This window comes from Oxyura jamaicensis, chromosome 1 (genome assembly GCF_011077185.1).
Source record: "Oxyura jamaicensis isolate SHBP4307 breed ruddy duck chromosome 1, BPBGC_Ojam_1.0, whole genome shotgun sequence".
NCBI classification, from domain to species: Eukaryota; Metazoa; Chordata; class Aves; order Anseriformes; family Anatidae; genus Oxyura; species Oxyura jamaicensis.
The window spans coordinates 120,193,885-120,210,205 of record NC_048893.1 but is presented as its reverse complement, the minus strand read 5'-3'; the positions used below and the strand labels follow the sequence as shown (position 1 = coordinate 120,210,205).

Below are 16,321 nucleotides of genomic sequence, written 5' to 3'. Positions count from 1 at the left end.
AGCAATCACATGGCTCAGTGGATAGACACCATATATTTATTGCTGGCTGTTCGCTTACAAGGGACCTTCCTTAATTAGTGTTTTGCCTGGATTGCATCTGTTTGTAATAATACTTAATGCTTAAGACTTCCATAATAGTTAATGTCATGTATGGCCTTTATTTCTTGGGCATCCTAAAATTAGTTTTGCAGGTTTGGTACAAAAGCAGTAGAAATAACTAGGTTAGGTAGCAAAGGTGAGTTTTCACAAAGGTCACAAAACTTGAGTCCCCCTCTACAGTTCTTGAAGGGATATTTACCTCCAGGAGTGACTTAGAGTAGGAAGCTAACTTGAGTGTCTGTGGTGTGACTACAAACTTTTTCCCTTACTGAGTGTTCTCTATAGGAAGAAAGAAACAAGTCCTTAGCAATGAATTGTAAATACTTCAACATAAGACAAATATAAATCAAATTATAGGTGAATGACATTTAATTTCAGTTACTGCTTTACAATATGAGTTTTCCAGGACTGTTGCTCTTTAACCAAATTCACTTGAAGACTTTGGACCTCTAAAGCCTGAAATCAGTCCCATTTCATTTGCAAATATTTCTTCTCTGTAAGAAACTACTAAATCTGCCCATGCCTCAGTTTCCTGTCTCTAAATTCTGGAAGATAACAATACCTGCCTTCTTGTCTTTTTAACTGTTTAATCTCTTTATAAAACAAGATTTCTATTTGAATATATATGAAGTAGTGTTAGAGGAAAAGCTAATGTCATTTTCTTCCCTGTACACCTACAACAGAAATTCAGTTTTCTGCCAGTCCTTGAAAATAATGGAAAATATTTGCTCTCCTCCAAAAAAAAATCCATTTTGGTTAAAGAGTTTCTATTCATATTTTTTGTATTAGGTACTTAGATTTTGGGAGGGTTATATTGGATAAAAAGATGGCAATTTACTTTTAAAAATGTAATGATTTTTTTTTTTTTTTCTGTAGAAAATTGATCATGGAAGATAAGATAATTTCTGAATATTTAATGTGAGTTCTTAGCAGAAAAGGATGCTCAACTATAGTCTTTAGATGCTAAATAATACAAATATAAAAATAGTGCTCTGAGTCATACTACTAGGGATGTCTGGGTCATCTGCCTGTTTCCTAAATAGTAATTGGTCTTTTGAATTTAAGATTACATCATTATTCATCTTCTTTTTCCACCTTGCCTGAACTGATTTTATATAAAATATGAATTTATTGATAAATCAAAAGTGGTTTGTGTTTTCCATTTTTCCTCTGTTTCAGCAGTATCTTACCTGGTTAACAGGACAATAATATTAATAATCATGTGTCTTTCTGCTGTTTGCTCCTATTCAGGAAATTCTCATCCAGTGCCCAGGAAGTTGCTGAAAAGATTGCTTTTGGTGGCAGTATACAGTGAATTGGACTAGGCAGTCTTAAAACCATAACAGCAAGTTTCTTGCATTTCATGAAGTGTGTTTGACTGTCGGTGAAGGATTGTCACCTGTTGTACACTCATGGTACAGTGTTTGTGAAGATCAGCTTTTCAGAAGGGAAAGTGTGGCATGGCAGTTCCCGTTTCTCTTGGAGATAATCCCAGAGGCTGGCAGATCTCTGCTTTCACGCAGCAAATCTCTACCATTTGGTTTAAGCCCTGTTACCAGAAAGGGCAAGCTGTACTCTGCCACCCTTTGGGCTTTTTCCAGCCAACAGCTTTCACCCCTGGCTGGACTACAGATCTTGGTGGTGATGCTGCTGCATGTCCTCCATCACACGTGGGCCCCACTGTCTCTTGCCCCGTGCCTTACAATAAGCGGTGACTCGCGCTTTGTAGCGTCAGCTAATATGGGGCATGTTCATCTCCTCCAAAGACATTCAAGCTGCTGACAGGGAATAATATCAAGAGATGCAAGGGTAAACTGATTTCTCAGAGAAACTCCTGTCAGAGCTCTGTGTTACATCAAGAATAAGCTTAGGGTAACTCCAGTGAAGCCATTTCATTTGGCTTGCCAGATCAAGTGCAATATGAGCCTACAGCATAGATATTATTGCATTAATTTTAATGAATAAAGATCACAGACACATTACTTATTTAATTAACATAGCAAAACCCATTGTCAGCAAGCAAAGAAGTTATACTGTACATCCACTGTAATGTAATCAAAAGAGTATACTTTATGGCTATGAGAATATAATTTTCTTGTTAAAAGCCTTTGATGTTTCTTTAAATATATAAAAACACAGGAAATGTGTAAATAAGGCTTACCAGCCATTTTAATTGCCTCCTATCAAAATGAATCTTTTAGCTTTAATCTGTATTTATTTTGATGTCTTTTGGCTAATACTGATGCATGCACTATCCATGCACATATATAAATAGAAATATAAATATACATGCACATACACATCTTTTATTAATGAAATCAGGGGTTTTAATATTGAAAAATACAGCCATAATGTCATTTTTCATGACCCTTACTATTACTTTTATTTGTTTATTTATATTGTTAGGGGGTATCTAACCACATGTACTCATGGCATTCAAGAGTCCTGAACTGGAAATTACAATACTTGACCAAGACCTACTGCACAAAGTCTTGCCTGCATGTCTAGTTCAGACCTACATATGTTTTTCTATCTGAGTTCTTTTGTGTATTACTAAATATCTCTGTGGGCTTTTGATTTTGGTTTAAGGATTATCTATTAAACCCAAACTAAACCAAACCAAACAAACCCAAACCAACCCTGAAGACAAGGGAAAGGGACACGGCAGAAAATAAATAAATATTATTAAGTAGATTTGAAATTAAGTCTGGATGCACATATCTTTGACTTGTTTAAAGTGCAAATGGTCTTTATTTTAGAGGTAAAATCTACCCTCTTACTATATAAAGCTTATATTCAAAATAGCTTCATTGAGAAGTGCCCCAATTTTTGCTTAGTTCTTATCAAAGAATAAAATTAAACTATGCTGTCCATCAAAACACATTTTCTTTTAGATGCTTAGAAATATTTAAAATAGAAAAGGGGGTATCATTACAGTGTTCAGTACAAAACTAGTGTAACTTCTATGGCGTTTCATCAACTTTAGTTTGCTGAACTCAGATAGAAGTTCTGTAACATAGTGGTTGGTGCTGGAGGTTGTGTTTTCTTGGTGTCTGGAAATATAGCCCACTTTTTGTGTTACATGATGTGTACAGTGTACAGCTTTTAAGGTAACCATTGTCTACAATGTGTTGATAAAACAAGAACAATTTCATCAGCTTCATGAATTAGGCTGATGAGGACTTCAAACGAGGACTTCACCTTCTGTGGCTGTCCACACCTCACTTTCAGTAAACAATAAATTTGAAAAAAAAAAAAAAAAAGCAGATTAAATATCCTTAAACAGTCCCATATTTGAAGTGTTGTGATATAGAAATACATCAGTTATGCTTAACTATGTGGAATTTTATTTAATTATATCAGCTGAGACATTGTAGCCATCTCCAGTCACTAGCAATGATTGTGACTCCCTTTTGAGCACAACACTTACATTATAAGGCGATTCAGTTGTTACGTCATACACAACATGTTCCTGTGATCTCATAAGACAGACAGAAAATTAGCTGTATACCTGCCCGATGAAGTAAGGGGAGCTCTGCAGTTAGACCAACGTGGGTGACTTTGATGAAGCTCAACCTCCTTTTCATTGCCAACTGAGCACTGGCAGCGCCTGGCTGGCAGGGAGGACACCAGGTGCCCCCACGCATAGCCACATAGCTTGCTGATGACGAGTGTGGGTGTTTGGAAAGCCACAATTTCCCAGCGGTCAGGAAGCACTGCCTCCTTGTAGTCTTCAGCCATATAGGTGCTACATGTGCTCTCTAACAGCTGGCAGGGCTGTTCTGGGGTGAACATTAATGAAAGGCTTTTAATAATTAAGGAACTGAGAAGTCCTAGGTGTCTGTCAGAAGCCTCTGGCATGACTTTAGGTCAATTGTAATCTTTTCGGTTATATAATATACATCTCTAGGGAGAAACCCCTGCCTCCTAGGACAATGTTAAGACTTAGTGTAACATCATTTCCCAGGTGAAGGAGTGGGGTTGGCTGGGGGCTGTCCCCCTCTGGCAGCTCTTGAGGGCCATCTGGCCACATGCCAGGAATGGGGACCGCATTTTGGAGTGCCATGACAGACAAGTTCAGATCCCACCACTTCTCAAGTAGGTGGGCCAGGACTGACTTGCCTTGAGTCTCTTCTCAGCCACCTGTGGTGGTCCCAAAACTTAGTTGTTATTGTTGTTGTTTTCTGTAGGATTTGGGGGTAATGTTATTTTAGGTTATGTGAAGTGATGGCTAAACTCTAGCTTACAAAGGTGATATTTTTTTCACGCACAAAACTGATGGTAGGTGTTCCATATCCTAGACTACCTCTAGGAATACATAGTTTAGGAATACATGGCTGGCTGGGATGCTGTCAGAGGATAGTTTAGCACAGACAGAAGCAAGCACTGCTAACCTTGGCATTAGCAGTGGCCCTTGGCATGAATTATCTTCCCTTGCCCACTAACTCCAATCAGAAACCAGCACTGAACTAACGTTAGGCAGTGCAGGTGATGTAGGAACCAGGGGAGGAAGTTGACTTGAGCATTGCCTTGCTTGGCTGTGCAGATATATGTTGCCTGGCATCAGTTTCCATGCGTCGAACAGGGTGACAGCAATTCTCACTTTACAGGCCTCCTGTGGGAATAAATACATTAAAGACCATGAAATATTAAGATAGGGTAAGATGGTGTTTTGTGGTGTTAGGACAGCACAAAGAAATAATCCTATCAAAGAAGACGGATGGGTTTCCTTGAGGAAAACATTCATGTGTGCTGTACTCCTCCTCCTCAGGAATGTGAGCTAATAATCATAGGCTTTGCAGTTGTTTCTGGGGATTTTGTTATAGAGATGGTACTTTCTAATTATGACATTGTAAAATGCACATGCGAAATGGAGGAGTGAAATGGAAAGAGGTAATCTGACTAAATATGAAAAGTATGTTTATAAACAGATATTTAAATCTTTGGAATACATTAGCTCACTCTTAGCCTTATAGTTTGGATCTGTGTCTGTCTATATCTGTGTTCAGAAAATGCCCACACCTCTGCTGTTGCCCTTTGAAATGCCCCAGAACCACTATGCCCATCAATAGCAGGCTGTTGAGACAAGTCAGATCAGATTTTGTAGGGCTCCCCTTCCCCCTGCCTCCCTCACCCCCATTGTGATGGAGAGGTGCGGTCCTCACTAGGAGTGCTCACAGTCAGGGCTGGGGAGGCAAATGTGCTTCCAGCACAGCTACCGTCCAGGGCATGTTGCAGCTGAACTTCAGGATTAGGCCACTAGCCTCCTTGGTCTTTTACACTCTTTCCTACCAGTTGTCCTGCCAAAAAAAAAAAAAAAAAAAAAAAAAAGCCTTGAGAAGCAAAGGTTTGGTGAAACAATTCCACTGAAAACAGAATTTGCTATGGTCATATTTCCCATTTACAGGAAAACCAAAATGCACTTAGCACTCCTGCAGATAATGTTTGTTCAGCAGATTTCAATTAAGGGCTTTATTGCTTTTAAAGGCCAAGCTACACTTTTTCCATGAGAGATGTTTTTATACCCACTCTGTCCATAACTTCATGCAATGACTTTATGCAGACAAAATATGCATCTGCCTATATCCTTAGGAACCTTTTATGATGAAGTTGTGGGGAAAAAAAAAAAAAAAAAAAGCTTTTACCTTGCACTGGTTGAATTAGCAATTGTGTGTGTTGTGGGAGAGGCAGGCATTGTGGTTAGTGTCTGGATGAGAATTGGGATTTAAATGTTGTTGGAGGAATTATTATTTCTTTCTATTACAAGATTGTACATAATCACCCAGTTTCCATTTCCCTCCACATTGCACACATTCAGGACCCATTGCATACAGCTTACAGGAGACAGCTTACAGGAGACAGCTGGGGAGCACAAGTAATAACAAAACCACATTGGCAACACTATTGACAGAAGCCGTCAGCTACCACTTCCTTCTCAATTTTTCGTAGGCATCACAGCAGAGAGGGGATTTGAAGAAACAGAGGTTGGAGTTCACTGCCTTTTTAGTCTGCTTGAATGATTGAGGAAGGCTATAAAAAGCCACCTCAAGCTTAATCTCATAGCAGCCAATTCTCACAGTGAGGTCCCTCTGCATGAAGAGCACACAGCTTGTGTGATGCCAGACCACCTGCAGATGCCACCTAAGAGAAAGCAAACAACAGCCCAGTTTTCACTGGGCTATCCAAACAATTAATTTGCTCAAATCATATCAGTTGTGTCAGGTAATTTTACCTATGGATGAAGAAATTTCTGCACAAATTCCTGTGAGCCTTTCACAACTCTGTGGAAAAAATCTTTACCCATCAGTGAAATTCCACCGTCTTAACTTCAGAAAACAGAAAAATAAACTGTTTTTGAGGGAAGGTAAGCAGAATTGTTTATTACATAGTATTCTGAATATTTAAATAAAATATTTGGGCTCTTAGTTTGAATTTAGGTTTTTGAGCTTTTCTTAATAAGCATGTTTTAATCTATTTGAATTTGAATGATGTTTAATTTTTAATGCAGATTTTGTGACATTTTGCCTTCTTAATAATCAGAAGGTCATATGATATCAAGTGAAACACCTTATGAAAATTTAAATTTAATATATCACCGTTATTACTTTTATCAGTCTGAAAGAATTAATTGAATTGTGAGTATCGCTCATAGACCATGATGTCTGCTTCCGAAAAATGCATTGACTTTTAAATTGTCCTCCAACAACCAGCCTCGTACTAGACAGGAGATACTAACAGAAATTTGTAGAAAGATGTCTTCTGAATTATGGGTGTTTGCATGGTAAAGCTGAGTCAGAAAAAGGCTATTCAAAGACTCTTTTATAAAGTTTTTTTTTGTTGTTAAATCTTAAAAACAACAACAACAAAATTACATGACCTACTCACATGTGAGATATACTTTTTTTTTTTTTTTTTTTTTTTCTGCCTAGTTACTTCCATGTGAAACAGGACACTGATAAACTAACCACCACATGCATTTATAGATATGCATTCCTGGTGCTACATTATTTTTTTCCAAAAATACAGTAAACAGCACATAAATGATTCCTGGAACAAGTTATCTTTTATTTAGTTATTTATTTATTTTTATTTTAAATCCATTTTAGAGAGATTCTTAAACTTTAATCGTGACTTGTTTCCCAGATCCTCTACCTTGCCATGCAGGATGTATTAGAAATCCGAATACACGTGCTCATCCTTAGGGATAGGGCCTTATTGTTATGCAATACCCACTCCCTCTCATAGCAGTTTTCTTCTATGTTTGTCCATCTATTCAGGTTTCTGCTTTCAAGACCAAAACAATTTCTGGACAGCTTGGATTTAGTGTCCTATAACTGAAATTACTTTTCTTCTGACTCATGCTTATTCCCGGACAGCATGCAAGAAAACAAACTTCTCTGATATTTATCACAGTAAACAAGCTACCATTTTCTAGTTGAGTTAGACTTCCCAATCCCTGTATGTATTTCCAGTCTTCTTTGCACTTGTTCATCCAGGTTTACCTTTTGTAGCGTGTTGGCTAAGGCCTTCCACATTATGCCAGAGAAGGTCTCCCTCACATACCTGTCTTAAAATCCAGATGCCGAATTTGCAGTTATTCAGCAATTTGTCATTCTGAAGACTGTACTCATCCCATATGCTTTTCTAACATCCGACATACAGCAATGTTCAGCTTTACAGGGTGTCTGTGGCTGCCCTGGCCAATCTATATCGCTTTATCACTATAAATTAAGTATGCCTTTAATGCTGAGAATCTGCCTTGTGTTTGAACAGTAGCCAAAAGTGTTGCTCTCTCTGCTCTTGGAAGGGTCCTTAACAGTGGTCTTTCTTTTAGCACTATTGTTCATAGCTTTAGCCTGCTTAAAAAAATCATCCTGATACCAGAAGGATTAAGGTTCTGGTGCTGTTTCCTAGGTATATTATGCAGGATATCATGGTAGTTACTAATATAGAGTTACGTAAGATTGAGCATGTCAGTTTTGCTCACTGACTGTGAGCACATTCCAGTATCACCAGAAATAGTGATATGCATGAGGCAGAGACCTCATAGATCATGTTTTATCTTACCATAACAAGACACTATATTTCTCATTTGTTCCTATGGTTATCCGATACTATTTTAAAATCCCCTCCTCTCAGCTGTAAAACCGTGCCAGCAAATCTGGCATTCCAGCACAAGTTGTAAATACATCTTATATATATATATATATATATATATATATATTTCAAACTTTTAGACATATGCTTAGGACAGGCAATTCTCTAATACCTTGTTATTAAAAAGTCAAGAAATGGAGCAATAATGCTACTGGCATAGGAAGAGTATAAATTTCCAAAAGAAGTTGTTCAAAGAAAGTCATGAGATGTTAGGCATTAATATCAGCCTGATTTTAAGTATAAATAAACAAACAAAAACAGGTTTTGGTTAATTTTAGCTAGTAGTAATGTAAATTAGCTTTTATAGGCTATTTGTAGTGAGAACTGTGTATGGTAGCCTAATTTTTAACTTCTAGTTTTATAAAGAGTTCCTCAGCCCTATGGCCTTATCACGCACCACATTCTCATTCAAAACCTCTCCATCTTAACAAATAACCATTACTGAGGATGTAAAATTAGAGGATAGACATTGTGAAGTAGATCATCAGTGACAGTGACAACAGTCTGTCACAGGAGTGCAATTACTTTAGGATCCACCCAACCCACTTTGATAGATTTATCTCAAATGTGCATAACCTGTATTTTAAATTTCCAGTTATGTTAGGTTTTTGATGTTTCAGTATGGCATTTAAGTGCAGGAATAAGACTAGGAGGGGCAAATATAATTTTGCATTATAGGAAGATGTCAGAAACCATCTGGAGAAGGGTCTGTGCTTGTACTGCTAAGTGAAACACATAGCCACGTGCTGTTCCCTCAGGCCAAGAACCTACACTAAGCTGTGTTAGGCTATGTAACTTATAGCCCAAAGGGGTAATCCTGTGAGGCTCCTGTTGTCTAAGACATCATTATTACTTTTGTTGCTTCCCCCCACCCCCAGTTCAAGAAATTGGCCATCACACAAAGGCATTGTTATGGCCTGTCAGACTGGAGTTGTTACAGCAGAAATGAAAGGATTGTGCTGTGTAACCTGGATGACATATAGGGACGTTCATTTGCGAACCTTGTGGGATGCTGTCTGGGGAGTCTGCAGGGCAAAGGACATGCAATTGCACCCCCTCTGCCACCCACCTGGTGCTCCCTCCTGCACCATGATTGGATATTAGCACTGGGAGCCTCAGGTTGCCCAAAGTGAATGTGTGGTGGGGAGTGTGTGAGCAGGGAGGCAGTGAGGATGGCTGCAGATCCTGTGCTTGAGCCTTCCTCCTGCCTTTATTTTGTTTAGCACTGCTGCAGCCAGGGAGTCTAGCTGGCTGTGTCTGAATGCAAAAATGCACAGTTATTTTAAAATACACAGTTAGTTTAAAAAAGACTACAGAGTACCAACCCCATACCACTGATAAGTCACAAGCTCCAAGCTAATAACTCCCAACATCCTATAATTAATTAGAATAAAAAAAGCCTCAGAAATTACAATGTATCACAGAAAGAGAGCAGGAGAAATCAAGGTTGTCCTAACATATATATGGTGCAGCAGTGAGAATACTGATGTAATATTCTTTATTAAAGTAAATTGGGAAGTTTTAAAGAAAAAAATACTAAAGATATAGGAACAAGTCCCAAGTTGCATAAAAACAGTATCATTTTTCTTCGTTATTGTATAAGATAGGAAAGGGCAGATAGGAAAAAGCAGTCCAGAAACAGCATGTTCTTACCTACATCAGGGAGAGGAGAGCCAAATGAGGCACATCTCAAGATGGAAGCACTTTCACAGACCCTTCAGACCTTTCTGTCTCAATATTGGGCATATAGAAATAAAATGCTTTTCTTACTAATTTCATGCATATTTAATCAACTAGCCAAAGCTATATTCATTCTGGTGCAAGCAATAATAATTGCCTGAGGAATCAGTGGGGGGAGGAAGGCTTGCTCTAAGGCTGGTACTGCAGGAGTGTAGAGAAGCTAGCCAGGGGTGAAATAGTGTTTCCAGAAATGGAGGGCCCATAATTTTTCAGGCTTATGTATTCTCTCCCTCTCCTTAGGTAAAAATATTTTGTTACTTGCTAGTAATACAGTCATGTATGCAGTCCTAGATATCATCTGAAGAAAAAAAATAAAGAAAAACTAGAGAAAGAATTCTGTTAAATTTTATTTTCATTTGATTTTACTTTCTGTGCTGAAATTAATATTGTTCATTCAGTCAAGTTAATAAAAGATCTTATATTCATGACACTTGCACATAATTTTGACTATTTTAAGGTAAACAACACACACATTTTCATATTACCAGAGGAAACAAGCTACACAGAGAAAACAGAATATGAGTGTTTCCCCAAGTAGTAATTTTACGCTATTTATTTTCCAGTTTGCAAAGATAAGAGGATTTATATTGCTCAATGAAATAAAGTTTAAACCATTTTTGTACACAAAACAAAATGAATTGTTGTATTAAGGATGAAATATGTTTCTGTAAGCGAGATTCTAAAGAAAATTAATGCACTTCTCACTCAGAAGTTATTTCTTCAAAAATTCTAAAAAAAAAAAAAAAGTAAAGAACAGAGTAATCTGAAGAACAAATAATAATAACAAAACACAACAACAACAAAACTGACAACCTGTGTGTATAGCACAGGTCAGGATGAATGTAGCTATGGACTGAATAGTAATTAAGCTGATGGTACAAAATAGTTCTCAGTTACATCATCTGCATTGGGCTCTACGTACATTAGCATTTTGGTCTGAAGCAGTAAGTCTTGAAGCAAATCCCTGGTGGTTCCCACTTCTATGGTTTGGTTTCCAGAGCAGATTTTGGAGCATGCAAAGCTGGTTCCTTTGAACGATGGAGTGCCAGCACTCCCTTCATCTCTGCACCAGGAGAGGTCTGATCCCCACCAAGCACGCATGGATCAGAGCCTATGGCTGAACCTCTGCACAGACTCAAGCTGGTTTCACAGACCAGGTTGTATCTATTCGGAAATGCAACAATGACACATAATGTAGAAACTGGGGCTTTAAGTGGGGAAAAAACCACTGATAGAAAACCATAGTGAGTGAAAAGAAGGCAATTTGTGGGGATTGTGGCAAATGCATGAAGGGTATTGTAGGCTGGTAAAATTAAGTGAAGTGAGTTGAATGAAAAACTACATTACCTTAATGGAAGAAATGAGCTTCCTATTAAAAAAAAAAAAAAAAAAAAAAAAAAAAAAGTCTAATAATTAATAAATGCTTTTACCATTTACATAACCCTGCAAAACCATCTGTCAACAAATTAAATAAAAATCTAACAGAGTGCTGCCATGTGGGCTAGTCTTTTTAAAGCTCTGGTGTTCTGCCTGAAGTTTGTTTCTAAAGCTCCCATTGCTCCTGTTAAAACAGGAACATAAACTCTGTGCATGTATGTTCCAGATTCCCCCTCCTGCCCTCTTAGCCCAAAGAACGTTTCCACTTCTGCTGGTTTGTAAATCTGACAAACATTTTTTTTATTTTTTTTTCCAAGTAGAAACTGGTTATTGAATTTGACCCAGTTTTGCAAATACTTTTCAAACAGCTGAAATCACACTTTAGCACAAGAAGGAAAAAAAATAAAGAGAGAAAAAAATGGAACAGTAGATTTACATATTTCATAGCACTATTTTGTAATGTTTCTTAAGAAATTCATTATTTAATATGTCTCTGTAATCCATAACAGGATTAAAAATAATTATTTTCCTATTTTATGCTTTTCACTGAGGCTGGTTCAGTACATATCCCATTGTTTGTGTAGTCTTGCATTATTTAGTAGAATCGTCAGATATTGAACAGCTGTCTGCTGGTTTTGACCTGCAACATTAGAATAACAGTATTACAAAGACAACAGATTTTGGCAGCTGTAAAATGAGTACAGCTGAACTATGATATTTGCAATTAATATGTTACAAAATTGCATCTGCTTGTTTTCATTTCTTAATATTTTTCAAGTAGCACCACTTACTAGAATCTGCAAAAAAATATATGAATTTTTGGAGATGCATATGCATCATAAGTTTGCATTTCTTTGTATTATATATTTCATATCCATATTTAAGCCTGGATTCCTGTAATGGTGTGTAGATTATGTCCACGTGAGTTTAAGAATTAGTCAGTATTCAATGCTGTTTTATCAGCAAATTCTGTCATAATAGTAAAAGTACAAGGCATGCATTAAATTTTAACTTTCTCCAGTAAATGTAAATTATATATATGATTTTGTCAAATGGCATATCTCTGTTTTTTCAATTGCAATAATTATGTTATTAAATGTCATAAGCATAGTCCAGATGCAGTTAGATTAATCTAATGGTGTTTTATGCATATGAATTTATTGACATAAATTCAGTTCACTACTGAAATCTAAAATACCATTTGTCTTAATAAGGTTAGTTGACGGTCATTCCCTCAGTGAAGGGAAGCTGGGGGAAGAGGGGTTAGAGTAGAAACTGGAAGACGGCGACTTGGGGAGACTTCGCCAGCTGCAGAGACAAACAAGGCTTACTTTATTATTGCCTTAATAAAAGCTATTGAGCCCTGAGTACATAGTAGCTTCTTGGCACCTCGCACTCTGCGTGCATGGAACATCCAATTCTCCTGTTAAGTGGTCTGCTCAGTTATACTTGATTTCTCCAGTCCATTTTTCATTACTTTCCAACCAGACTAGTCTGACAGAACAAATTTCTAAGCAACCACCATAAAACTCTTCCTAAAAATAAAATTATATAAAAATAATACAGATTCTGTGGCCCAATCCTGCCAGTACCGAGCAGCCTTAATTCCCATGCAGCTCAGCAGGAAAGATGTGTACTCGTCTCATCACAGTAAGAGACAAGAGCTTATGTGAACAGGCTGGGGTTTACCACTGCAGACCCTAGTGCCTCTTGCTGTGAATCAGATTTGTGCTTAGCTCCAGAAGCTAAAAAATCTGCAAGATCAATTTTTCTATTTTTGTTTATCTTCTAAGGAAGATTTTGCATTAGCTACACTGTATTCACCTTGGTCAAAACTATATACCTTTATCAGAATCATAAGGTCTTCAGACTTTTTGTACTGTGTTGGTATATTGTTTAGCACTTATCAGGGTCTTGGGACTTCTGGTATGATACATTTCCAACCAGGAAACTTAACCACAACAGCCATTCTAATGAGATTTAAAATGATGATTTGTGGTAATATATATATATATATATATAAGTTGTTTTTAAAATAATATTTTAGAAAAAAATATGGTAAACATTGAATTTTGTGTAGCTTGTGTAGTATAAAAGTGAAAACATCAGTGTACTACACAAAATATTCAAAATTGTTCTCATGAATTATTTCTTCACTCTGCTTCACAAATGAAAAATACACAAGCTGTGCGTATATACTTAACAGTCATTCAGGGAAAGCTATGCAGTACTTAATCAATATTCTTGAAGAAGGGTGATGAATATTCATTACACTTGAAAATGACCGTTTTAGAAAGAGGTGATGAAGAGTTCGCAGTCCTGAAACAAAAGATAATACTGTAATGCTCTGAACTTAGCCTGCATGTCTTGGTTAAGAATTTTTGGTTAACAGTTTCATTTTTTTAACTGAGATTGATTGTTACTATTGAGCAGAACAGGGAATTTTGCTGTTGTTCTTAAATGTGAAAGAGTGATTCTACAAGTTGCCAAGTGCTCTCTAGCTTTCACACTACAAAGCACATGCTTTGGTCTTTGAATGTCTTCCCTCAAGCCGTCTGGTGGTCGTTGAGTTGGGAATTAAGCAGATGAAGAAAAATTTTTTTGGACAGAGATATTAATAAAGTTCTCTAAAAATCACAGCGCTAACATTTCTTTGTAAAGTTAGTATACTAGAATAAGCTTGTTTCATTTACTTCACTGCCTTAGGATGCTTGACGGAATAACTAGCTTTTTTAACTTCAATTAGTCAAGGATGAACTTCTGGACTAATTGGTGGCTCCCAGCTACTAACACAGAGCAGAGCAAGTGACTTGCAATATCTGACTCTGTAGACCACTTTTTTTGTCAGTGTTCAGGTTGGAAATACTTCGTAAAAGATGCTTTCCTAAGTAGTTCTCATTTTACATTGAAGATGTATGTTAGGCTGAAGATAGTTGGGTCTACCTGCTATTTATCCATAGTCTTTTACTGAAAATGTATCAATATATGTTATTTTACAAGTTTAATTGTTTATTTGAATGGCAAATGGTCAGTGAAATTAACTTCAAGAATATAGTAAATGAATGCTTTTGTGTCTCATGTATTCACAGGCAAAGAAATTATGTGTATGTCTTAATACTTTTTAAATTTGTGTTCAATTAGGATTTTTTTAAGACTTTTTTTTTTTAACCTTAGTTTTTGTTTAATTTCATTAGATACTGAGATGATTCAGGTGATAATGAAACAACATCTAACATGAAAGAACAATACACAGTTAGTCAATTGTACACAAAATGGTAATGTGAGAGCATACTCTTCTAGCAAAATCTGTGTTCACTCAAACTGTGGCTGAAGTTTTTAGATGGGAAAGAGAGCCTGGTTTTGCTTCTTATACTCATTTATGGTATGTGAGTATATCAGACTTCTGAACAGTAGTGAAGGGTAATACTGGTTATGAACTAAGAAACAGTTTGGCTTTCTTTGAAAAATTCTCAGTTGTGAATAATCCATGAGCAAATGACTTTATTTTGCCTCTGCTGCACCCTTTAAGAAAATCTACTTTGCTCTGTGTCCTTTAAGACATGAACAGGATGCATTTATTTAAATACCACTGGAATCTTTATTTTATTTTATTTTATATGGTAGAAAGTTTATTTTCAGTTGCAGATACTGTTATATGAGCAGCATTAAAATCTGTAAGGACACTTGCAATTCATTCTTCATGATGGCTTAACATCTCTACACTGCAACAGTTTGCAATACATGCACATCTTCCAGATGTACCTGTAAGTGCTATTGCATTATCTATGTAGATATATTTCTTTACAGAGAGATAGTGAGGCATCAAAACAAAGCAATTGAGGTCAGAATTGAAGGTGAAGAATCCATGGACAGTGGACAATTAGATGAAGACCATGAGGTAGAGAAAATTTTAGCCACGAACAATGCAGCTGTCTGAGCTGAAGGAACATCAGGCTCACTCTTCCTCTTACCCCAGCAGAAGCATCCATAAGAATTCCTTGGAGTTCTTTCTTAGCATGCTAGGTGATTTTGGAAACAGATAAGAGATATTCTAATTTAAACAAAGGACAGTATCTGTTACATGTAGTCTATTTATAGTTTAGGAAAATATGTACATCTTTTTTAGAAACAATGTTGAAAAACAGTGAAGACCATTGTCCCTAACATATGTATATCAGCTTAACTTTCCTGTGTTGGCTTGGAGCCAATTTTATGAGTTTTTGATGAATTTACCAAATTCATCAGCTTCTCTGATGTAACTGAAGTTATTCATGTGGATAAGTGGTTATAGGGCCAAGGCCTACTATTTTTACCAACATCTAAGGCCTTCCTAAAGAAATTAAATCGCTTGACTAACAGACACAGTACTTCGAGTCTGAGTGGTTTAGTGGTTACCTATTTACTGTGGCTGAAGATATTTAATAATTGATGAATGAAATGATAAATGATGAATTAGTGAATGAAAAATTGTCATTTATTTTCATGAAATACAAATCAGCAGGAGTACAATATTGGGCTTTTTTATTCAGTGAGCTTCTCTTTAGCCTGCATCAATTAAAAAAAAAAAAAAAAAGAGAGAGAAAGAAAAAAAGAAAAGAAAGATAGCTGTTCCTTCCTTCCAATGATTTATTTTAACTGGGATGCAAACATTAATGTAACAGCATGGAAGAGTTCTACTTATTAGTATCATTATTATTTTTTGTTAAATTATAGGCTGAGTTCCCAAAATTATTTAATTAAAATTCACTAGAATTTAAGTTTCTTTCATGTAGGCCTAAATTTGTAATACTGAGAGTGAAAGATATTTGAAGATGAGGACCATGTTTTTATATAGAGACTGGTTTAGAAGAACTTTATGCATTAACAATGCAGATAATATTTTACAAAGGAGAGCCTTTTTCTATGTTTTTATGTATGTATGTTTTTATGTATGTATGTTTTTATGTAT

General features: G+C 36.5%; 1 protein-coding gene across 4 annotated transcripts in view; it reads left to right on the top strand.

Annotated features, from left to right (window-relative positions):
* IL1RAPL1 (interleukin 1 receptor accessory protein like 1) overlaps nucleotides 1–16,321 on the top strand; it is a 723,370-nt gene that overhangs the window by 9,719 nt on the left and 697,330 nt on the right. Inside the window, exons 2-3 of one of the 4 annotated variants that reach the window (XM_035316059.1) lie at nucleotides 6,049–6,463; nucleotides 6,806–6,884. The exons of 2 other annotated variants lie outside the window; for them this stretch is intronic. In XM_035316059.1, the coding sequence (XP_035171950.1) occupies nucleotides 6,866–6,884 (19 nt within the window). In that variant the 5' untranslated portion in view covers nucleotides 6,049–6,463; nucleotides 6,806–6,865. Of the gene's footprint in view, nucleotides 1–6,048; nucleotides 6,464–6,805; nucleotides 6,887–16,321 lie in introns of all 4 variants that reach the window. One more of the 4 variants, XM_035316057.1, reaches the window with a different exon arrangement.